This window comes from Malaya genurostris, unplaced genomic scaffold (genome assembly GCF_030247185.1).
Source record: "Malaya genurostris strain Urasoe2022 unplaced genomic scaffold, Malgen_1.1 HiC_scaffold_61, whole genome shotgun sequence".
In the NCBI taxonomy this organism is placed as follows: Eukaryota; Metazoa; Arthropoda; class Insecta; order Diptera; family Culicidae; genus Malaya; species Malaya genurostris.
In genome coordinates this window covers 14,932-40,727 of record NW_026682694.1, presented here as the reverse complement: position 1 = coordinate 40,727, position 25,796 = coordinate 14,932, and the positions used below count along the sequence as shown (strand labels likewise).

The 25,796-nt window shown below is 39.4% G+C and overlaps 4 protein-coding genes across 4 annotated transcripts; 2 read left to right on the top strand and 2 right to left on the bottom strand.

The window, feature by feature from the left end:
* The first annotated feature begins 11,186 nt into the window (after positions 1-11,186).
* Positions 11,187-12,857, top strand: LOC131440064 (uncharacterized). Its single transcript, XM_058611157.1, has 4 exons — positions 11,187-11,625; positions 11,698-11,956; positions 12,026-12,142; positions 12,218-12,857. The coding sequence occupies exons 1-4, from the start codon at positions 11,553-11,555 to the stop codon at positions 12,714-12,716; spliced, it is 948 nt and encodes a 315-aa protein (XP_058467140.1). The 5' UTR covers positions 11,187-11,552; the 3' UTR covers positions 12,717-12,857.
* A 242-nt stretch (positions 12,858-13,099) lies between these two features.
* LOC131440065 (huntingtin-interacting protein K-like) lies at positions 13,100-13,805 on the bottom strand. The gene is made up of 3 exons (XM_058611158.1): positions 13,536-13,805; positions 13,350-13,457; positions 13,100-13,295 (listed from the first exon to the last, which is right to left on the bottom strand). Exons 1-3 carry the CDS (start codon positions 13,683-13,685, stop codon positions 13,200-13,202), a joined length of 354 nt encoding a protein of 117 aa, XP_058467141.1. The 5' UTR covers positions 13,686-13,805; the 3' UTR covers positions 13,100-13,199.
* A 2,841-nt stretch (positions 13,806-16,646) lies between these two features.
* On the top strand, positions 16,647-24,780 carry LOC131440059 (uncharacterized). The gene is made up of 5 exons (XM_058611152.1): positions 16,647-16,796; positions 16,994-17,219; positions 17,280-19,115; positions 19,193-19,313; positions 22,589-24,780. The coding sequence occupies exons 1-5, from the start codon at positions 16,789-16,791 to the stop codon at positions 24,052-24,054; spliced, it is 3,657 nt and encodes a 1,218-aa protein (XP_058467135.1). The 5' UTR covers positions 16,647-16,788; the 3' UTR covers positions 24,055-24,780.
* LOC131440061 (TM2 domain-containing protein CG11103-like) lies at positions 24,729-25,621 on the bottom strand. Its single transcript, XM_058611153.1, has one exon. The coding sequence runs from the start codon at positions 25,537-25,539 to the stop codon at positions 24,976-24,978; it is 564 nt and encodes a 187-aa protein (XP_058467136.1). The 5' UTR covers positions 25,540-25,621; the 3' UTR covers positions 24,729-24,975.
* Between the last annotated feature and the right edge of the window lie 175 nt (positions 25,622-25,796).

Genomic DNA, 25,796 nt, shown 5'->3' with positions numbered 1-25,796 from the left:
TCGATTGAAGAAATCAATATTAAAAATAGTTTCGCTCTTTTTCGATTTGTTACTTTGTATGCTCCTGAAGTTACGTCCTCACGAATTTTTCGTGAAATTTATTGGTTTCCTGGGGTAATTTTTTCGCCTCATTTACTATTCCCAGTAGTAAAAAGTTCGAGAACCATATAAAATAACGAAACTATTTTTTCCAATTTTTGCAATGACTGAGTGGAAACATATATTAGAGAAGCCAAATGAATGAAAAACTTAACACAAAAGATGACAAAAACTGAACTTAGTTATATGGTAACTTTACGTCAAACCAACTAAAATTCATAAATCGTTATTTCACATTTCGTTTTCGGCTCATCAGTGCTAGCGGTTCCAATTGAACTGCCATCTCCGCTTAGCAGCTCAATTTGAACCGCTACGCAGACGCATAGTTTACACTATTTATGTAACGACTTTTAGAATATTGCACCGAAGTGTAATATCCTTTCCTAGGGCTAGAACGAAAACGAGTGACGACTGACTACTGGTCGCCGCAGAATGTGAACATTTAGGACGGAGATGACAGTTCACTTTTACCTGCCATACGCAATGCTGAGCCGAAGGCGAAATGTGAAGAAATATGAAACAAAATGTGTAGGAGAGAGTGTTCGGTTACCGGTACCCTTTTCTTTGAAGCTTATAACTTCTGACTAAGTGCACATGGAATGGAAAAGGAAAACAAAAGTCCCTAGCTAACAACTGAATAAGAAACTAAGTCGATTCAATCGATTGAAAAAACTTGATTATGAATTTAGTAAATTGATAATTTTTGGGCCATTTCGGTTACCGGCACCCAAGAAATTTCGCTAAAAATGGAAAAATATAAGTAAAAACTGCAATTAATCAGTGCATTACAGTTCATTTTCCTTGACTTGGACGATTTGTTTGAAGTCGCCATCGCTAACAGAACCAGAGAACCAAAGTTTTTACTTATATGACCGATGTATTAAAGCCGTCAAGTTGTCCACGTGTTGCATATCACCCGAGACGCCAGGTAATACAATAAGTTTAGCTAGCAAACACGAAACGATCGCGCCAATTTTCAAAAGTCTGTAATTTCTGACGAATGTCTCCAAACAGTCGAAGTTTCAAAAGTCTGTAAAAAGTCTTTAGACGAAAAAAGGTTTACATGTTAACTAAGAAATTTGATAATTTCCAGATAAATTTGCAGACTTGGCATCTCTGCATATCACTGACAATTTTTCGAAAAAATGGGGTACCGGTAACCGAAATCGGTAGACATTTGAAAAATTACGAAAAAAATTTTGGTTGCAAAATCTTCCCCTACTTTTGTCGTGAATACGACTCACTTTACTATGGGGTGCCTTTTCAAAATTAGCCATATGGAAGAATGGGCAGAACTTAAACGTAAATAGCTCGACTTGTATTAAAGGCAGCAACATAATTCTTTCACCATTTCATCAAAAATATGATCAGGAATTTAGGATAATATTTTGAACAGTGTGAGATAACCACAAACAACTCAAATATTAAGTTTTCTCAAACTTTAAAAACAACGCGGAAAACTCTGTACTTTTGCTTGGCTTTTTCGCGCAAGGACGACGATTTTGAGGTAGTCAGGCACATATCTTAAACTGACTGCGTATAAAAGGTGAACCGTCTTCGAAATTCGATCATTTCTTCTTGTGCGTTGGATGCAAGCAGACGTCGTGGGACCAGCAGCTTCGGAGAGTGCACCTTCTGCGTGGTTAAAAACCTAAAACGCTCAGGTCGCAACTCTCATTTAGACTTCAGTCGTCAGGTGGAGCAGACCTTTTGCGTGGTGAAAAACCTCAAACGCTCAGGTCGTAGTTCTCATTTGCCTTCCGGTCGTCAAGGCGAGAAGACGCAATAAATCAGTTTCGCATCATTTGGCACTGCGAGCGGATGTGTCGGTTTGTACGCAAAGCTAGTTTCAATTCAAGCAAGAACGATTGCATCAGCTGCTGGTGCTTTGCATTGGAGAGAAAGAAAACAAGAAACGAAAAGTGAACAACATTATAAAATATAAAATAAAATCAGCCGTTCTAATGGCTCTAAATGTTATCTAAAGAACTATTAAGATTATTTCTTTGAAATTCGAATGTAGAAATCATCAGTTTAGTGAAAATCCAAAATAATTTGATTTGGTTCGTGCACTTTTCGCTGTGCGAAAATCGTTCAAGATAAATGTTCCGAACTGTGCTAAATATCGTAGAGAACTCCACAATTTGGTCCTTCTAAAAGGCAGAAATGAGTCCTGTACAGCATCTTGATAGTTTTTTTCAATGATCTGAAATAAGATAAACGACGTCAAAACTCGTTGAAAAGTTTAGTAGTGAAAAGGGGGAAAGTTTCGCAATTCACACAATCGATCAGCTATCAATTCGAATTCGAAAGTGTGAAGAAATCGTGTCAGTTTTATTCGTATTCACGACATCCAGTTATGTCTCTGACATTACACACCCGTACTTTTTTTGTACAAACCAAAAACCCAATACAGGTATTACGAAGCGTTACATGCATTACTTTTTTGTTAGTCATAGGTGTTACATACCGTTACATGCGTTACCTTTTTGTACGTAATAGGCGTTACAAACCGTTACATGCATTACTGTTTTGAATGCAGCAGGCATTACGAAGCTTTTCTTCTCTTTTCTTCTTGGCATTACATTCCTTTGGCGGAATTTGGCCTTTCTGTTTCAACAGACTTCGCAGCCGATTCTAAGTGTACAGAATCATTGCATGGCTAGTACTATGGATCCTACTGACACTAAGAATCCTTCCAGGTCGGGGCTCGAACATACGACAACTGGCTTGTAAGACCACCGTCCTATGCATTGAACCGCCAACCCGGGACGAAGCTTTACATGCGTTATTTTTTGTACGTAATAGGCGATGCGAAGCGTTACATGCGTTACTTTTTTGTACGTAATAGGCGTTACAAAGCGTGACATGTTTTACTTTTTTGTATGTAGTTGGCGTTACAAAACGTAACTCTTTTGCAATTCAAAGGTGTCCTGAGGTGATACTCTTTGATTCAGGCACAGGTGTTAATAAACGGTACACGCATTACTTTTTTATAAGTTAATCATGTTACGAAATTTTAATTGTTCCTTGTTTATAAGTTGTAGGTGTTACGAGGTGTTTGTGTGCTGATTTTTGTAGATTATTTATTTTTAGTGTGTGTAAGGTTATAGGTTATCAAGCGTTACATGCCATGTTTTCTAAAAGTTATAGATGATACGAGACATCACATGTTTTGATAATTTATATCTAATGTGCTAGTTTTCAATAGATTTAGTAGTGACGTGAAACGTTATCTATGTTACATTTTTGCCTTTCTCATATAGAAAGGTTATACAAACACTGTGAAAACCGACTTTTAAATCGAGGCCCGGAGGGTCGAATGTCATACCATTCTAGTCAGCTCAACGAATTGAGCAAATGTCTCTGTGTGTGTGTATGTGACAAATAATGTCACTCGATTTTCTCAGAGACTACTGAACGGATTTTCAAAAACTCGGATTCAAATGAAAGGTCTTATGGCCCCATAGATCGCTATTGAATTTTACCTCGATCCGACTTCCGGTTCCGGAATTACAAGACAATATGTGCAAATCTATGTCCCGGGTTGGCGGTTCAATGCATAGAGCACTGGTCTAACAAACCAGTTGTCGTATGTTCGAGCCCCGACCTGGAAGGATTCGTAGTGTCAGTAGGATCGTAGCACCAGCCACGCAATGGTTCTGTACACTTTGAATCGGCTGCGAAGTTTTTTGAAAACAGAAGGTCAAATTCCACTACAGGAATGTAACACCAAGGCTTTATGTGCAAATCTATGAGAAAATGCGCATTCAATTTTCTCGGAAATTTCTTGACCGATTTTTACAAACTAAGCAGCAAATAAAAGGTCTTGAAATTCTTTAAAAAGTCCCCTAGAAGTTGATCAAGATCCGACTTCCGGTATTACAGTGCAATTAGTGAAAATTTTCCATTTCATGAGTATTTTTTCACGAGCGATGACGAGGTGCACATTTTTATAAAATTTACTGGTAAATTCACCTAGTTGACAGACCTTGTTAGTTGGTGAATATATAAATCTACTTTGGGGCTACTAGTGACCGGTTTCCGCTTCCGAACGCAAGGGTAATTTTCTCAATTTCTCAGCAACAGGTAAACCGATTTTCACAAATCATGATTCAAGTTAAAGCTCTCAGTGCCTTTAAAAACACTGTGCACTTTCATCGAGATCATCGAAATTATAGGGCAATGAGTATCAAAACTTTCGAACGGTCATACCAAATGATCGGTACGTGATGGTACGGAAGAAGAAGAAGAAAACGCACCCACCTAGCGTGCTTTGTTCAGTTTTGTATAGCGTGCAGGGTTGCCACATTTCAATCTATATTAACTTGACATAACTGTTTACTAATTGAAAAGGTGAATGTAGTTTACACCAAAGAATTTTTTGATTTTATTCAAGTTTGAAAAAGAAAATCCAGTTTCGATAGTCAAGCCACGCGGTACAGACGTGTTTAGCGGACGGAAAGTGCGAACGATTTTCGAAGCGATTTTGTGAATTTATTAATCTCACGGTTATATAAAAAGAAAAATCTGTTAAGAAGTGTAGTGTGCTGAAATCTTCATTTGAGCTAAGGATAAAAACTGTGAAGTTTTCACGTGTTTAAGCTAGAGAGACGGGCGCCATTAGTGCGACCCACATAACCTCGAAATGAGCGAGGAAAAAAAACCACCGGATCTACCTGGCCTCCCAGACGATGAGATGGAATTACATGGAGATGATCTACCTGAAAGAGATAGAACCACTAAAAGAATGGAATTTGTTAACGTGGTTTACACGGAAATGGATACAGGCCCATACAGATTATATGTCGAGCTGAAAAACAGTGATGGACGACAGCGAATAAACAAGTTTTCAGTTGGATCCATGCTTAAAAAAATGGAACAATTTAAAATGTTTATAACGGACATGAAACAAGTAGGACGAGATCGAATATTGGTTTTTATTAGCAGTTACACAAAAGCAAACACTCTCGTAGAGGAAATAAACAAAAGTACTACGAACTGTTATAAGGCATACGTGCCAACGCATTTAGTTACCGTAACGGGAATAGTTGATGGAGTTCCTACTGATATCTCCGAAGACGAGATCACAGAAGATATGACATGCGAAGTCCCTATCATTAGCGTAAAACGATTAAGCCGTTTTGTGGATGGCCAAAAAGTTCCAGCAAATCGCATTAGTGTAAGATTCAGAGCTTCCACAATACCGGATCGTATACGATTATTCTGCTGTTACAGTAAAGTAAGACCTTTCGGACATAAGCTTATCGCTTGTGGAAAATGCCTTAGATTCAACCACAATGAAGCAAGATGTAAGGGAAACCGAAAATGCAACAATTGTGCCGGTCAACATGATACGGAAAATGAATTCAACCATTGTAAAAATAAGCCGAGATGTGCACATTGCAAATCCGAAGATCATACGATGCAAGATGAAAATTGTCCGGAAAAAATAAGACAAATGAACATTAAAAAGCTTATGGCTAAAACAGCAATAACATTTGCTGAAGCGAAAGATTGTTTTCCCTTACGGACACAGAATTAATGGAATTAATGGATTTTCCAGTGCTAGAAGAAACATTTGCCTCGACGCAGAGAGGAGAATCGCTACGAGAGCAATGGCGACGTACGAATCTGGAACGAGAAAAAATCAAAGCAGCAGTAAAAACCTATCCTGAAATTCCAAGTACACAAACAAAACAAGGTTCAAAGAGACCACGTAACGAGCAAGACCAAAATAACGGTGTATCAAACGCTATGAAGACGACATACGAGCGGAATCAAATGACGAGGCTCGCACCCGTTTTTGTTAAAAACGGATCTGCGATAAATTATAATAACAGTAGAAATGAGAAGGAAAAATGGGAAAATATCATGAAAGAAGCACGTACAAAAGCAGAAAGGACGGTGAACCAAACAATGATGAGCTTTTACTCAGACTTTCTGGGTCAAATAGGAAACCAAGAAATAAGGAAAAAATTTCAGAATTGCACACAAAAATATTTCAATCTTACGAACTCAGTAATAGAAGATCGACAGAATTAATTTCTATATATAATAGGAAAAAGAAAATCCTGTCCGAGGATACAAAATAAGAAAAACGTAAAGTTCACACCATTTACTATAATGCAGTGTAATATACAAAGCTTAGAAAAACATAAAGCGGAGCTACATCGAATCCTCGTCGAAAGGAGCTATGAATTAATCATGCTATCAGAAACCTGGACGAAAATGAGTGAAGAACGAAGCAACAAATATAAACTTCCACATTACCATTTAATCGCGGAATCACGAAACGACAACTATGGAGGAGCAGCCGTTATGTTGAAAAACGAGTTCAACTACCTGGCAATTCCGTTGCCAGCCACGTCAGATTGGACACAGGTATGCGGAATCCAAATACTGAAACTGGATATTGTAGCAGTATCGTTATATATCAGCCCTGACATATCTCTAACTGAATTTGAAAACGATATCAACAAAATCATGAACAGCTTGCGAGGACACAAAAAAGTGCTAATAGGAGGAGATGTAAACGCGCATCACTATGCTTGGGGGAACGACAAGTGCGATCGAAAAGGAAACATTTTAATGGAAGCGATCAATAGGAGCAATTTGTTCATTGCAAATGATGGTTCTAGTACATTCGTTCCTGTCCAGCTCAACAGGAAAGCTACAGCAATTGACATCACACTGTGTACAGTAGAACTTTACACTGACATTAAATGGAAGGTGCTGGATTTCGGCGTAGGATCACATCATATGGTAATTGAAAGTTTGCTACAAGATACAGCGATAGTTAAAAACAAATATATCTACAATAACAACAAAATATGTGAGGCTATGTCGAATCTTGATCCAGAGGCGATAAGAAAAGTAGATGATTTATTGCCTGCTGTCAACAAAATTTACCGAGCTAACAGGAAAAAAGATAATAAAGTACCAAAACACTGGTGGACAAAAGAAGTGGAGAACGCTTGGATAGAGAAAACAGAAGCGAGAAGACAGTTCAATCGGACATCAAATCAGGTAAACTTGATAGAATTCAAGAAAAAGGCAGCGATATTTCAAAGATTGAAAAGAGAACAAATTAAAAAGAATATAGACGAATTCCCAAACGAAATAAATCCTTCCACAAGCTCCCAGGAGTTATGGAGAAAAGTCGGCAAATTAACAGGCAAACGAGTGAAGAGAAAGGAAAACAATGTGATGTTTGATGATAGAGCGACAGCTGAAGCATTCCTGGATGAGCATTTCGGTAAGCACGATCCGCAACCATGGACGGAACCAGTAACAGGCACTGCAAGTGATATAATTGACGAAGCTAAGTGGGACCGCATACTAGCAAAGAAGAAAAAACCGTCTGCCCCAGGAGAAGACAGGGTCACTTATGAAATGTTGCGAAAGCTGAGTTCAAAGGTTGTGAAAAACTTACTAATCGACCTTAACGCAATGTGGAGAAGAGGATATCCGGGGGATACACTAAAATCAATTCGAATAGTAGCTATTCCAAAGCCAGGTAGAGATCAGACACTACCCTCGGGAAAGAGACCCATCAGTCTTATACCTACAATAACAAAAATAGTAAATACATCAGTCCTAGAAAGGCTACAGAGGTACATAGATGAAAAAAAAATTCTACCAGAAACCTCCTTTGGGTTTAGGAAAGGTTTTTCGACAAACACATACCTGGCGTTCATGGTAAACACGATTAAACGATGGAAGCGAGAAAAAAATAAAGTAGCCCTTATATGTGTCGACCTTAACAACGCTTTTAACGCAGTCCAGCCAAATATACTTAGTAGCATACTCACTAAACTGAATATACCTGATGAAGTAAACGTATGGATATCAAACTTCCTACATAACAGACGATTGCATCTACAAACCCGCGCCGAAACGATTTCAAGAACGATTAATAAGGGACTCCCCCAAGGTGATGTTCTTTCACCTACATTATTTAATTTATATACTCTCAGCCTGCACGAAATAGACGATGGCGATGATGTAATATTAGTCCAGTATGCGGATGACTTTGGCATTCTAATAAAAGCAAAAACCTTAGAACAATTGAACGACACAGCTCAAAACTACATAGAAAAATTTGCAGATACCGCAAATACTCTGAAGTTATCAATAAATACAGAAAAAACAAAAGCGATAATTTTCCAAACCGGAGATAAGCAACTGAAGGTAAAATTAAACGGAATACAGCTAGAGACCGTTAAAGTACATCGCCAACTTGGAGTACAAATCGACAATCTGCTGAGCTTAGGTGCCAATACCAGAGAATTAATACGGAAAATAAACGACAGACTCAACATGCTAAAAATCATCAGTGGCATCCGTACAGGCTCCCACCCTCAAACATTGGCCAATCTATACAAAGCCTTAGTGAGAAGTGTACTAGAATACGGTAGCATAGTGCAAAACAACGCAAGCAATACAAATAAAAAGAAGATCGAGATATTAAACAACCAGTGTTTAAGAAAAGTTACTGGCTGTACTAAAAGTACTCCTATAAACGCACTGATCGTACTTGCTGGTCAACATCCTTTTCAGATCAGACAGGAACACGTAGCATTCAAAGAAATTGCCAGAGCATGCAGCAAACAAAATATCGTAGCGACACAGCTAAAGCAATTGGGCAATCCCGACAATATAGACGCAAATAAGTACAGCTATTTAGAGAGGATGTACCTCAAGAACAAACAAATCTTCGACGACATCATGCCAAACGTAAATCTTCATCAAATAACGGTTGAGATCAATGCAAATCTGGAAGGACTCACGACAGCCAAAAAAGAAACAAACATGTTCAAAATGAAGCAGCTGGTCCTGTTTACGATGAATAACAAATATCGCGGAAGACGACGCGTATTCACAGATGCATCCAAGGAAGGTGACAGATGTGCAGTTGGTATATACATGGAAAGCTGTAAAAGAAAATTCTGCTATAAATTAGAAAATGAAGTGAGCATTACGTCAGCTGAAATAACAGCAATCAGAATAGCTCTATCAATCATCCAACAAACAGAACTGCAAGACTGTGTTGTATACACCGATTCAAAATCGGCATGTCTAATGCTTGAATATGCAATAGAAGAAAAAGTAGGCGCCTCAATCATAACAGAAGTACTTAAAATTTCCCAACAGTATGGTGTTGCTATTCAGTGGATTCCAAGTCACATAACAATCGAAGGAAACGAGATAGCAGACAAATTAGCAAAAAGGGGTTTATCCGAAAATACACCAAGCTATTGTAATAAATTGTTCTTAAAGGACGCACTGTACAAGCAAAACGCACAAACTCAAATAGACTCCAATCAATGGTATCAAGAATACTCCCTGGAAAAGGGAAAGTGCTTTCACCAAATCTGTCCAGAATTTTCAACAGAACCGTGGTATTACCGGAAAAACATGAAGGGGTGTGACATACGACTGACAAATCGATTGATGACTGGTCACAACTTTTCTAAGTTTTGGTTGCCGGAGACGTCAGAGCACATAATTTTTCAGTGTCCGAAGTATAGCCACCTTTGGTTGGATTTCCATTTCAAACAAAAATATTTGAATCTCACTGAACTATACAAATCTAAAAATATGGAAATGTACAAAGAAGTAATCGATTTCATAAAACAAACTAAATTGAAACTGTAAACAATAATTCCCGTTTGCATCGGTAAAAACCCGCTGGGATCAATGATTTACTGGCCATATAGTCTGAGTCACTGGGCCAAACAAACTGAAGCTGACAGCTGTCAGTTTCGAACAGATAGAAGCAGAGATGCCAGGTCTGCAGATTTGTCTGTAAATCTGCAGATTTGGGGTATAGTGCTGCAGACATTTTTTGTTGTGCAGACTTTTGCAGACTTTTGAAATTCTCGCAGATTTTTACAGACTTTTGAAATTCTCGCTGACTTTCATCTATATTTACAGAAAAATTTGAAATTTCCGCGACCTTTTTTTTTTTTTTTGCTCGCCAAGTCAGTTTTGCATGTCATACTTTATAGAGAAATTGCTGCCAGCAAGCCATACTTGCTGACTGCAGATTTTTTTTCAGATTTACAGACCCTGTCTGCAGACATTTGAAATTTTTACCTGGCATCTCTGGATAGAAGAAGAAGAAGAAAAAGAAAATCTTGACAGAATCTTCTTGTGATAAGAAAAGCATAAGTAATATGAGAAAGGCATCATTACACCACTAGGTGATTTTGTAATAAAAATTTACGAAATGGCACATGTTACTTTATTTGTGAACCAGAATCATCACAATTTTTTGTTAGTAGGTCCTCCTGAGCTGTACATTGTGAACTATTACATGTTTTCTAGTTAAATTTTTGTTAAAAGTTAAAGGGGCTACAAATCTTTTTATCAAGTCAACGCTTGGGACCATACGTGCTACGAAGCGTTAAAGGCGTCACGAAGCGTTACTTTTATTCAATCTGATTGTGTTATTCGAAACTGTTTTGCGCAAGATATTTTGTACTGTTCATAAAAGTTACAGAGCGTGATATGGGTTATCAATTTCTGAGTTATATACGTTATGACACGATACTTTTTTTCTGCATAAAAGCCATTGACTATGCTGTTTGATAGATTTGTTCTTTTTTTCATAATGTTTCGTAACATTATATTGGAAAACATCAACATTTCCAGAGAAGGTGACTTTCCCTGCAAGTCGAAATCCTTCTAGACCGGAATCCAACATACGATATCTGGTTTGCGAGACCAACGTCTCATACACAAAACAGCAGCCAAATGCATGAATACTACTAGTATTCATGTTTGTAATCTACTGTTTTGGTCTGTTTGGGTTTCTTCGAAAGATAAGCACAGACGCAAAAGTAGGGAAAAGGTATGTTACTCACGTGTTTTCAGTGTGTAACTTTTTCAACCGCTTTGTTCTAACCGAAGGTATATTCCCAATAATTTAAAAAAAAATAAACATTCAATAAGTGATTTCTGATACGAAAGGTAAACGGCGCGAACCACATAGAAAGTCATGTTCGTATACTTTGCTTTATCTTATCAGTAGTCAGCGAATAGTTGGACTTTTCGACAAGCAACCGAACTCACTCTATTGATAAGGATTGTTATCTAGTTCCCTGCTTTGGGAACTCATCTTGGGTTGGGTGGCTGACAGAATTAGTTCGCGATGTGCCACTGTACTCGCTAACGTGTCACGGTTTTCTAACTGACTTTAGACTGTTGCAGCCAGGAATGGCGACTAGCACTTTTTCGACACTCACGGAAATTGATTAATTACCCAAAAATCGAAAACGTCTAACGTTTGAATTTGCGTTGCACGATAAGAAGTAAATCTTATCTTTATGAGTTGCTGGCCATAGTTATTAATGGTCCTAATCACCTATCGCAAATATACGGCAAATTCTAGTGCAAAATAGATATTTGTCCACTCCGTAACAATTGCCAGTATGCATCGGTGAGCTATGCAGTGTAAAGTTGTGATATCCTGTTGTCTGCATTGGGTGTTGGTGATGGCTTTGGTTGTCACATCAGATGGTGGGGTGAACTCGAAACGGAAACTTCATCTATTGAACTCACTCATCTTTTGCTAAAACTTTACTGTTATAGATACCTACGATGACCCGTTCGATTGGGAGCACTTTGATAAGATACCATGCGGTGAGATCTCTTGTAATCAATCTACACAAGAATGCGTTGCCAACAGGACATGTGAGTGTAGGCCAGAATTTGAGTACAACGAAGAGGCCGGCCGTTGTTACCTATGTCCCAGTGAGGGTCATGCATGTATATCATGTTGTTTTGGTGGTACGGTATGCTATGCAGGTCGATGTCAGCATTGCTGGAAAGATGCAAACGGTGAATGCCTGTAAGTGTTGGTTCTCTATTATTATTGTTTGCAATGAAATCTTTTCAGCTTGGTATTGTTTTTCCACAGCACTCAAGATTCCTTATTTTATTTAACGGCAGCTCAAGTGGCACTAGCCACTGTTATGATAATTGGTGTTTCAGCATTAGCTACGCTTTTGTACAAAACTATACGAACGAGAGCCAGGTAAGCACAGGCTTCAAGGAGCTGTTCTGATTTACCAGGAATATCTATATCTATAAACCATTTTAAATTGAACAGAAATAACAACCAACGGAGACTTGCAAGTGAACTCAATCGCCCTAGCTTGAGCCGGGTTTCTCTGTCTTCTATTCAAATACGGGTGCTGCGCAGGTTGCGCGATCGTCCGCCAAAGTATGAAACTCGTCACAATTACGAATTCCACCAAAGAGAAGAAAATCAGTCAAGGCGAAACAATCCGAGCCCTGCCAGTATCCGTCCAACTTCACCATCGGTGCGCTTACCGGGAGGTCCTCCACCGGCGTATGACGGAGACGTAACTTCACTTGTCGATTTCCCACCGCCATACTCGGTTGAACCGAGCCATCCGGAATCGAGAATTGCCATAATTGGCGAGGAACCAAAAATCGAAACCACGGTCGTTTCACCAGGAGGAAACAATGGACCAGGGATTGAGAACAGAGCTTACGAAAATACAGAAGACTGTGAACCGAAAGTTACTGAAAGGTTGGATATTAATCTAAGCAAGAGTGATGAGCACAAGACAATACACATTTAAGACTGTACAGACTGTTTTTGGACGCAATGATCACACATTCTCATCTAATGTCTAACGACATTTGCTTCATAAATTGCGGTCTCTCGATGTCTTCTACTGTCATTTAACTTAAATATAACGGATCGAATTGGATAAATTCAACTGGCTTTTGGGTTGTTTAATTTCTCTATGTATCGAGCATGTATTGAAGTCCGAGGAATTACACTAAAAAAATGCAGTTATAAAACACACCGCTATCCGTTGAAAGTTCATCCAAACGCTAAATCAAAACAAAACATTGGGTTTTCTCATTTTTACCACGTTTCCGACAGATAATTCCAGCGCTTTGGTCAAATTCCCTACTGATCTATTGCTGGTACAGTTAACCGCTTTAACAAAACGTATTGTTCAGGTGCAAAATCTATTCCACTTAATAAATAAACAGTTTCAAGTGTTGATTGCTTCATCGCACGCAAACCACACCGCACTGTAATGTTTAGTTGATTAGTTCGTCAGTGCCTCCAACGCGGCCACGACATCTCCTCGATGCACTCGCAAAGTTTGCTCCGCTTTCGATCGACTAATCTCCATTTCTTTTATCTAAAATTATCAACAATATTTAACTTCGTCCCAATTCGACAGTCCACCACTTACGATCAGCTCTATGTCTTCTTTTTTCACGTGTACTTTTTGCAGCTCTCGTTCTTTGGCCAGCTTTTCCTCATTTTCCCTATTTCGTTTTTCCTCAAACATATTGGCCGCCTGAAAAAAAAAACAAACGTCCGCCGTTAGTGTTCCTTCTTGGGTCTCCGGTTATTAAATTAGGTTAGGTATGCTTACATTCGTGATCTCCTTGGACGTGATTTCCTTTTCCTCGGCATAGTCGGTAACTCGTTCAAGATCCGCCGCACCACTATCATGTTTCGAGGCTTTTTTCTGCTTCTTATCGCCAGCTTCATCCAACCCGTTTACCTCTTCTGGATCAGCCATGGTTTTCAAGAGAAAAAAATCTAGTTAACTATTAATATAAGAATTGTATGAATTTCCTATGATCCGTCTATCGTGCAAATTGTGATTATTTTTTGCAACAGTCTGACAAAGTTTGACATATTTGTAACACTGTACCAAAAAGATACACAAACAATATTGTTACACACAGAGAAAAAATCATCAAAGTTTCACAAATTCCAAATAAATCCAATAACTACCCGTAAAAAAATAAACCATTGATTTTACAGCATAAACAATTGATTTACAATTAGATATATGGGTTACAACACATTTTATTGTATCTTGACAAAATGTTTTTCATTTCCAACGATTCAATATATTGTTGAATCAACAAAAAAATCAACAGCTCATAATGTGAATCATTAAATCAATATCTATGAATCATTAAATTAATACCGATACCTGAATTAAATACACTAGTCATTCAAGCTTACCGGCGTATAGAAATGAAGACCATTATACTCAATTAGGGACCCTACACGAGGACCAGTAATGTCGTTTTCAATGACCGACTTGGTAATGATATTTCAACTTTGTAGGAAAATTTTGTAATGATATTTGATCTTTTTTTATAAATTCGTTTATTCCATAGGCAATATACATAAGTATTTCTTCGCCGTGGCATCCATAATACATAGTACTTTAAACCTAATACATTTCGAATATCATATTAGTATGTTGGTATTCATTAGTTAATCTAAACACTGTTTTTATCAAGCGATTTGCTATTATAAATTACATTAAATAAAATACATTTATTTTGTACATGATCTTATAACTATTTTATTTTGGTTTGTATTAGTTCATCACTTTTATTCAATATACTATAGCTGACTTTTGGTTGAACTCATGGAAGAGAAAAAAGTCTAACATAAAATATAATTTAAATTGGAACTTCAATGGACTTAATGAAATGACATCACGATACTCCACGCATGTCCAAACGACATGATCAATATCGCGATAACCTTCGCCACAAGCACAATGATTAGTCTCGGAAAGTCCAATTCGAAGGAGATGTGCATCTAACGTGTAGTGATTGGACATAAGTCTGGACATCACATGAATGAAATCCCTACTCTCTTCCAGTCCCCTGAACCATGCCTTTGTCGATATTTTAGGAATAATTGAGTGCATCCACTGACCCAGATCATCTTTATCCCAAGAAGCTTGCCAGCTGGCACCACATTAGGATGAAATATTGGCTCTTTCATTGCCTGGAATGGAGAAATGAGCCGGGACCCAAACTATTGTGATTTGACAATTATTATTCAAAATGTCGTTCAGGTATTGTTTTATTTTGCCCAAGACAAACGGTTCATTTTTGCCAGAAGCGTTTGAGCGAATGGCTTCAATTGCACTCAGGCTATCTGTGAAGAGAAAATAATGGTTTCGAGATAGTGTGACGGTTACACTCAAACTATGATGAACTGCTGCTAACTCTGCTATATAAACAGATGCAGGTTCTTGTAGCATAAATGAAGCCGAAACATTATTGTTGAATATACCAAACCCTTTTTTCTTTGATTCGTGATCCGTCCGTGTAAAATATTTTCTCAGAGTCAAATATTTGAACTTTGTAGGAAGAGAAATACTAAAATTCAAAAGTAGCATTTACTGCCCAACTTACCAAAAGCTCGGATCAAAGGGACTTTTTCGGCTTAAGCATTTTTCGAAGTTCATTAATAGAAGTGTAAGCAACTCAATTTTTAGGTAATTATCTACACTTGAAAGTTCGTGCGAAGCAACCAAATAAATTACGAAAATTTAAAAAAAAGCTAGTGTGTTCCAATCATGAGGTGAGGTGAGCTAATGAATAGAAGAAAACGAGCCTCGTGAGTAAGTTTTTTCCACTTTTGCTGGAAAATAAGCATTCCTATGCCTTTTGACAGCTTCATTCAAAACTATCATCGTTTGAACGACAGCGTGATTCAAATGTTGAACTGTCGTTAAAAGGTCAATAGTTTATGTGTTTTCAATTCAAGTATTTTGACAAAATGGGGATTCCGACTTTCTGCAGTTCCGACGAATATTGTTCCTTATGTCCAAAATCTTAGCAAGCAAAGTTACAATTTACATGCCGCAATTTTATCAAAATTTTCTCATTTTTGATTTTTTCATATAGAAATTTACTTTAGAAAATAATCTAAATTAACATCAAAACTGCTCCAATCGTGATGTCATTATCAGTAGACGGCCAAACAAAGCGATTCCGGTTATTCCTTTAAGAATCGAAGAAAATTATTTTGAAAAATACCACACCATTGTATATGATATGATATTAAGAGTTAGAGTTAGTAATTTGGAGCTGTCGTAAATTTATTTTGTCTTTAATTTTAGATTGTTAATTTTTCCACTGTATTGTTCACTTTCATTAATTTAGGTTATAGATCAATTCTAGTTTTATTTTCGATTATTTTTATGATTCTCGTTTATAACGTCTAATAAAGTGACGCCGCGACTTCGCAACACTCACTCCAGAACGAGAAAAATTGAGATATACACAAAATTTAGTCGCACTATTGCGAAACAATATGCTCACACGTTGGGGACTTCTCTAAAAGTAGCTTTCTTTTTTTTATAACGGCAATAAGCCAATATTCACTTTGAAGAGGTACTGCAGGCGGATTCTCGCAAATGGGGTATTATTTTTAACACCAGACGAATAATAATAAATAAGTCTCAGCGTGAACCGGATTTCTCTTCAAAGTGATTTTTTACAGGCGGCGTTAGCAAAATACTATATTAAAATTTTACATATAAAGAAAAACTTGATAAAATCTATAGCTTGTTATTTTCTACTTAATATTCAAGTATGTTCCGATGAGAGTGCAATAGTGCCGAAGCTCACAGGGTTGTGCCACATCATCGGACATCATTTTGACAAATTCTTGCTCCACACTTACTTCCCCTCATTTTCCAACGCGAGCTGTGGAAAAACAAAAATGGAGATTAGATTTGTTTTACTTGCGTGAGTGCATGGCCCCCATTATTGGTAAACATTGGGCCGAAAATTATCGCATAAAAATGGGGCGGAATTGAACGTATTTATCCTAGAACGGTGCGCAAATGTACGGGAAATATGAAGAGGTAAGCAATGATTACTGGCATGTGTTCATTATGGCAGGAGAATCCAATCAAGTGTTCCTATTTCACTCAACGAAATCATCTCTGGTCCCCATCAGAGAAAGTTCATGTATAGGGCCCGATTTGGAAATAATCTAGCATATATGCTAAGATTGCGTAATTTTAAAACAAGTTGCATTGAAATGATGATATTTTTGCAGAAAATTAAATATATTGGAACTACGGCGCTTGAAGGAATGTGATCAGCAAAATGTTGATGGATACAATGTCTTTGGAGAGGGGGAAATGGGGTCCCCCAGGAAGAAACGCTTACCGTCGGCGGTCAGCAACTGGCATCCGAGCAGGACTCCCAAGAGCTCCCGAAAAGAAGATCCACGCGAGCATCAGAATCTCAGCCGCGAGGAAATAGCGCTTATGCTTATGGAAGTGAGTTTCACCCCAAACTACACATTGTTCGCTCGAAACGATGGGTGTTCTGTTTTTCAGGTTTCGGAGAAAATTGATCGCTGTTCCGATTTCGATCTTCAGAAGTGGCTCAACCGATACGAAAGTCTTAGTCAAGGGAGAACCAATTTTCCGGAAGCTGCCATGCTGATTGTGAGTGCGGCACAGATTTACGGTAGAAAGGTTGATTATTTGGAAGACATTATTCTGCATATGGATCAGGATCAGAAAGGAAGAGACGATAGCAAAACGAGTGAGGAGCAGGATAAACCGGTAAAACCAACGGGTAGAAGGCGAACGACTCGCTTTCAGCCACAATCTCTGTCGGATTGTTTCAGTGATCTGGATTTCACTTTTAACGATAAAAAAACGGTTCCGATCGGTTCATTGGTAGCACGTGTAGAACCGATCAGGGTCGACCAGAGAAACAAGTTTCAACAGATGCAGGAGTTATGTCACGAACTCCGAACAATGCCGACTAAACAGCGAAGACAGGAGATTTTGCACCGGTTGCGAGACGAAGCCAACATTCCGCCCATCATGTCCAGTCATAAGGCGGCCCGAAAAAATCAGATTCTAGATTTGGAATCCGGTGAAACCATAGGAACTCGGTACGATTATCAGATCTACTTAAACTTCATCGATGTTCGAACCGGATCGTTAACTCCGGAGCACGATCTGAAGCGATTCTTCCAACGGTGCGATGTAATCGATTATTTGTTCGAACAGCAAGAGTGTGAACGGGAACGCTGCAAGCGTAGTGGAATACCGGCGCCGGAGAAGGTTTTTCCGCTTATGCCGCGCGAGTTCAAAATGTATATTCCGCCCGACTATTTGAAAAATAAATACCGCATCCAAATGAACGATACTTCCGATTTTGACAATGAGTTGCATCAAGCTAAGATAAGCAATTATCAAGGAGATCCTATTCTAGATTTGTTGAAAAGCAAGTTTGCTGTGAAGGTCAATGAAAAAGTTTCCCAAAAAAGTCGCACAACATCCTCGAAATGTTCGTCACCCAAATCGCCTACACCAGAAGTATCGTTTTCCAGTGCTCTGTGTTCTACGAGAATCGAGCAAAATAATATGTCTCTTGAAAGTACAACTGAGGAGCAGGATTCCGGTGCGTTTGACGATGGCGGCGAATATTTGGATGATACCCCAACTACTGAACAAGAAACTTCGTTCGATCAACCAACCTCCCTTGTACAATCTACTAAAGATTCAACCACTGCGCTTACCGAATCTGATAGCTCAGCTTATCTCACAGCTCAAACATCTGTCGAATCATCTCAACAACCATCTAGAGTTTCAGAGAAAATAACTGAGTCACCGGAAAACAACGATTCTGCTGTGGAACCTGAGCACGAGTTGTCCACTCAAAATCCAAATAGTGACGCTTTGGTGATAGAACCGCAAAAACCATCATTGAACGAAAGCAATCGCCAAAACTCGATAGATAATTTCAAAGAACATTCACCGGAACCGGAACTGATGGCACTTGAAAATCAACCGGAATCCACGGTGGATCCCCGTCCAGCAGTAGTACAACCGACCAGTCAATCGCGACTAAGCTACGAAGACGAAGGCATCGGTCCGGATCGAGACTCGCCGGGAAAGCAGTCATCGCGGGATTTGTCACGGACGACCTCCCTGGATAAGCTGAGTGATTGCATCGGTTCGCTCCCGAAAACACCGGAACCATCGAAGTCACCGTTCTTTGGCTCTGGATCCGTCATACCGAAAAGTGTACCGATGCGGACAATCACGATCAAGCCGGCTCTGGTCACCTTGAACATACTCAAAATTCCCGAACTTCAGCTGAAAAAGCACCTGCTCTTTTCACTGCCCGTTGAGTACCGGAAGATGAAAACCGATGTAAGTTTTTTTTTGCAGCGTTAGGGCTTGAGAACAGATTCAATCATTTATATATTTTTCGCTTTCCGATTTTTTAGTTGGTACGGAAAACCAGTATCCGAAAGAAGGAAAAAATCACGTTAGCCGTTTACAGTTTGAGCCCGCGGGCACCGAAAAATATGGATTGGGTCAATCGACCTACCACGCCGGAACCGGAAGGTAAGAGTTTTGAGTTTATCAATCAATCTTTTTTTGAGGTGAGTTATCAGACATTCATTGGCATCTATTCTAAAGAATCATATATCGATGACTGTAAGCACTGTCTTAGCTTTTTGCTGCAAGATAGGCGTTACTGAACCACGTGAAATGTTTAGTGCATGCGTACCATCAAAAAAGGTAAATTGACAGTTTTATTGTGTGATTCTTGTCTTCTTATCGGATTTCGATCGGAGATCAGGAAACTCCTGGTGTTATATACCATTCGGTTGCCTTTCGAAGGTTTTTTTTCGGTCAATTTTCTCGGAGACGGTTATCCAATTTCAACAAGTTTAGGCTCATTTCAAAGCTTTTACAGGGTTGTGAATCAAGTTCGTTTGTCGGCGAATACCGATGCGGTTTTCGAGAAGGACATTCAACGATGGAACGAGATGTTTACCTTGCGACAAATTCTCGATAAGTTTCGGGAGTATAACTTGCGGACTCATCATCTGTTTGTAGATTTCAAAGCGGTGTACAACTCAGTGAAACGAAACGAATTGTGGCAGATCATGTTGGAACATGGCTTTCCGACAAAGCTAACTGGACTGATTCGTGCGACGTTCGATAGATTGAAATCAAGTGTCAAGATAGCTGGTACGACATTGGACACTAGAAACATGCGATAAATAATGCTAGCCGCGAGGTAAAAAGGCGGGTTGCAGCTGCTAATAGGGTTTTCTACGGAGTCCAAAGTACGCACGATTTTCTGCCAGAAAACGCCTCTGAATTTCTCTATTGGTATCAGTATCGATGGTCACCAGTTAGCCCAAATACACGAACTCGTCAGCCACTTCGATATCGGTTGGAGGCATAGTGTTTCTTCTCTAGAGCCTCTTTCTCTCATGTATTTTGTTCTTCGGTTTTCAGTCCGATGTATGTTTCCATCATCTTCTCAAGGTTACGTGTCACAATATAAACGTCGTCATTAAAGCCGAAAAGCTGTACGGCCTTTCGGAAGATCGATCGTACCACTCGTGTGGATACTCGCTGCTCGAATTACACCTTCCAAAGCAATATTGAACAAGATACACGAGAGTCCATCACCTTGCCGTAGCCCTCTCCGAGATTCGAAGTGACTCAAGAGCGTACGTACAGATACTGGGACGTAACTCACCACTCTATCCATTGTCACTTTGATCAATCGCGTCAGTTTATCCGAAAAACCACATTCGTACCTTATCTGCCATAATTGTTCTCGATCGATTGTAATTTAATTATTTATTTATTCGTCAAACAAATGAAGACTACAAATAATAATTCACAATGTTTACTTATGTCGTTTTCGCTCGAGAAAACTGAAACTGACCCAGGGTAGTTTCATCAACCTTTTTAGCGTAAATATTTCAAATAACTTATATCAAACAATAGGGGGTCGATTTCTAGACCTCGTCGACCCCCATAGTCAGTTTTCGTTAACGTCGACCCTTCCAAAAAGGATATCGACCCCAAGGGGTCTATATCGACCACTTTGAGAACTCCTGGTTTATAAGATAGTAGGGTAGAGTGTGGAAAAACGAAGTATTAAATATTGGGAAAGGATTCTCGTAGTCGACGCGGGTAAACTTAAAATTCGGGCGCAGCTTTTGGTGATATGGGGCAGCAGGGAACATCCCCGGTGAACCCACTGGCGCAGTGTCCACGGTCGATTCATGTGGTGGGATCTTGACTAGTTGAGTTGAGTGGAAAGTGTTTCACGATGCTTTTGGTGACCAGAATGCAATGTATACTGGCTTGAAAGTGGTTTTGGGCGAGTCGCGGCCACATGAAATATCCCAGGGAAATCCACCGGAGGATTGATTCTTTTTCCACCCTCTGGCACTGCCAATAATAAGTTAATGGTATGTGTGTTCTTCAATCCTCCTATGGTTAATTGTCAAGGCAATCAGATCTTATCTCGACACAATCATAGGAAATTTGGAGGACACTAATTCTGGTCAAAGAACTGGTTGGTTGAGTTGGAATGGATTGAATCCTTTCACGCCTCCTGGGCAATGATGTGACCAGTGTTGGTGATTGCCGATAATTTGACAGAAGCTGCTCGATATTTATTTATATTGTATACAACATTTTCAATCCGGTAGAAGATGCTACAAAAACTCGTATCTCTCAATGCATGAACCGCGCGAGAATTCTTCTATATTTCTTCGCTCCACTTCATACTCTGAGTTTTTCACGGCCCTTAAAAAAATTACAGTCTGATAATGATTGGTGCTGTGTGAAATTTACCAAGAGAGAATCGCAAGTTGACAATTATCGCAGAAAATCGAATCGATGATTCTACTTGATGATTCTCATACTAGGTTGCAATAGGTGTGGAGCATTCACATACATTTTCATAGACACAACTTATAAAAAGGTTATATGCACATAGTTAAAATAGGCGGCGTTTGTTGTTTCAGAAAGAATCCCCACAGTAGCGTGCTAACCTTTGTTTCTCAGACGGGTCATCGAGAGAAATTCGCTCTCGCAGCGGTGCCCGTTCTATATTAAATAAACCATGCCGGGTTTTTGTTGCTGCGAAGATATCCATCTTACTTTGATGGCACTGATTGAATCGTATGAAGAGTTGATAGAGAGCGTTCGTTGATACGATAATACCGGAGAATCAACATCAACAGCTGACTGATACTAAATATACTCAAGCGAACACGGTGTGGAGCAGACAGGAAATCGGCATCACATAATTTTCAGTTTTGTCATCCACTCACTAACCAAACAACTGGCCTCGCTCACAGTACGAAGCTGACTGTGGAAAAAATGGTCGGGTCATATATTTATAGACACCCCTTTTGTTCGATTGTTCGTACGGTCGAAAGGATGTCATCATTATGGCAAGCTTTGATTGGCTTATGAAAACCATAGGTCAATTCAAACCGATTTTTCAATGGGTATACTATTGAAATACTTAAACAACGTTGTGTTCCAGTTAAATGTTTTCGATTCGATTGGTAGTTAAATTATTGAAGTCCATCAACAAATGACTGAGTTATAAGCGTTCAAAATTATGACAGATAAAGGTTACGCGACTAGATTTGTATTTTTTTTACCGTATAGTGAAGAGTAAGGCGTTTTAATGTACTGCAATCAGCAAAGGTTATTGAAGTAATGACAATTGAAAAATAATTATGCTGCACCAATTAACTTTAATGTAGAACAATGTTATGCCAAATATACCAAACCTTTCCATGCAGTGCATTCATCTTCCGATGATTTAAAAAAAACTATTTATTTTACAGATTTCCACGGTTTCGATGACCTGGCCGCCGATGATGAAGTGCTTGCCGAATCGTTTGACATGTACTTACCCAGCTCGACTCCGGTCAGCGACGGACAGCGTTCCAATTATTCACGCGCATCAACCCCGGAAAGTGATTTCTACGGATTCGACATCGACGACGACCGTGAAAATGTCTTCCCATCGGAACGGTTCACTGTTTCGGAGGCTCCACCAGCACTTACTGGGATTGTTAGTTCACAGGAAACGGAAATCGCACCACCGGAGGCGACGAGTTCGACGAAACGTTCGGTGGAAAAAGTGAAAACTGTTTTGCCTAAAGAGAAAGCGGAAAAGTCGCCGTCGGTATCGCAACCAACGACACCGAATCGTACGTTATCACGTGACTCCGGAATTTCAGACGACCAGAGTGATCGCCGAGGGAGCCGCTCGAAGGAAAGCACACCGGAACCAACGTCGGTTCCGCAAGAATGTCCCATCGTTGTTAGCGAGCAAGTTCAGAACAAACCTGAAAATAGAACTACAGAAGTTGAAGTGTCAATACAGGAGGTTACGGTCATCCCGAATAAAAAATACATCCAAAGTGTGACCGAAGCGAAAGAAATGATCGAAAAAGTGAACAGCTGGCATCGGAAGCTGAAACCGATTTTGATTCAGTCGGAGAAGCGCAATCATTTCGATATCCATGCCTATGGAACGGAAATCATCGAGTCGTTTGGTCCCGTAGATCCGGTAAATCCAACGCCAACCATCAGCTTTGCTAAGGTGATGCAAAACAAACAGGAAGATTTTACGGCACGGTACTTCCTGTCCATGTTGATGCTTGCCAATACCAACAACGTACACGTGTTCACCCGGAATAAAGACTCCAACCGCCTAACCGAGAAAGAGGATATCGAGCTGCGTTTGCTGAGTAGAAAGCGGCATCATCAGGAGGTAGACTGTTTGGGTGAGAAGATTCCCTGTGATAACAAACCGGCTAGCAAACCGGCCAAACAGAAGAGTAAATCATCCCGGGGGACAAAACGAAAGAGGCTTGTGTCTGATACGGACGATGTGATATCAGAACAAAGTAATAAATTGACCGGAATCTGCAGACTACAGGACGATGAGGAAACGAATCATGAATTCCTGGATAAAATTAGACGGATCTATCCGGACATTAACAGTGAAGAAACGGTACGCAAACGGATAGCGTTCCGTCGTGGCATGCGCCAATGTGCGTATGGACTGTCAACGGATGAAACTTCCAAGGATCAACCGATGGTGCAGGAAATTCCCGTTAAACCTACAGCGCCACACAAGCCATTGAACGAGGACATAGATGAGCTGTTATCCGTAGATTTAGTGACGAATGAAGCCGTGATGATTCCAGCCGTCACCGATCGGGACCCGTGTTGTTCTAGAAGCATATTTTCCTTAGGCGAATCGGGATATGAATCGATCCTAGGGGAAGGTGATTGTTAGTTTACACACTTTCTTAGCGCGTGTCTCAATGTTGTCATCGTATTTTGCTCGATAAGAGTAACTTTTTTTTTTTTAGAGAATGATTACATTAGGCAAAAAGTTCACGATGTTAGAAGTAAGTTTGAAACCATTTCTTTCTTTCTGCTTTCAACCTATCTCCTAAGTACAAATTTAATTGTAAAATGACAACCCACACGGTCCTTATTTTTGTTACGTAGAACTATTGCGTTCTAATAATTTAGATTGTTTCAAAGACCACATAGCAGGTCCACTTGACGTACTCGAATTTATTTTCTTTACACCCGAAGTAAACATTAATTTAGCATTTCCATTTTCTTTAGTTTACACATTTCAGTATATATATTTTTTTGCATTTTGTTTTTTATGCACTTTAAAGCTTTTACCTCTTAAGATTACGTTTAAATCGATAGCACTCGCCGGTTAGAATCCAGTGACAAAGCTCGTTTTGATAGCTGAATATTTATTTACATATGAACCACTGATCAGCACTATGCTTTCCATGAAAAAAAATATTTTTAGTAATAGAATTTAGATGTTTAGATAACTACTCAGTGTTGCTATCCCAGTCCACAGAGTTGTATATACAGCGTAATGAGCGTTGACGAACAAAAACAAAATTGGAATAATATTGAATAGTATGGGAAATAGCAGAGTTTATTATAAAATCTGACATTTATTTTTTGTAATAAAAACAAACTGAACTAATGTGACAATAGGAAATTTTAATATCACGATTCCCTATTTGCCTTAAATTTCTAAACTTTGAAGCGTGCAATCCACTGCCGCTCAAAATTTTCCCTAATTTAGTTACTAACAAAACACAACACATTCGGATCGAAAATTGTGGCAAAAGTTCAGGCAATTGCGACCATCTGCAAATTAGACTGCTGGAAACATTCGCTAAACCTTGGTGTTCCAGTTGCTTCCATCCTCCGGCAGCAGATTGTTCGTTATTAGCAGCACGATGTCAACAATCCACCAGATTCCGACACCTCCCAGCGTCAGTAGCTTCCCGACGGCTGTGCCGGTTTGGCCCAGACAGAACCGATCCATACCCAGGAAACCCAACAGTATACTGTACAGCAGCGTCGTCACGAAGTAGTGATCCGTGTACTTGACACAGGGAAATCCGTCTCGCATGAATTCCCGCGGTTCGGCACATTCAATATTGTCGAACACGACGCACTTGACTCTGGTTGTTTCGACGTCATCGTAGTACACACCACCGAATTTCACACATCCATGTCCTAGTTCCTCTTTGGCCGTACGGTTCCCCTTGTGATCGACCGGTTCGTCGCAGTCCATGAATTCCAGCGGCAGGAAGGAACACTTAACCAGCGGCCCCAGTGGGTTGAAATCGTTTGGCTGATTAATCGATGGGTTGTCCTTGTCCTTGGTAATTTGAGCCGTCTCCACTATTAGTATGCTCGTGATCATGAGCAAGAAAAAGCAATTTTTAAGCATTTTAACGTATATTTCCAGCACTAAAAACTACATGAAGTATCTATTTATTATTGTTTTCCTTGCGTACAAATGAAAAAAAACACATCTGATCGCATCTGTGATAAGAGCAGACAGACAACTTGAATATATTTTCAACATTGCTAGCGCCACGTGCATCTCAAAACAAGAACTAACTATAAAATTAAGAAAATGAGGGATTTCACGAATGAGTGAATCGTGACAGAAGCACACACACACAAGGACCACTACCCACTTGT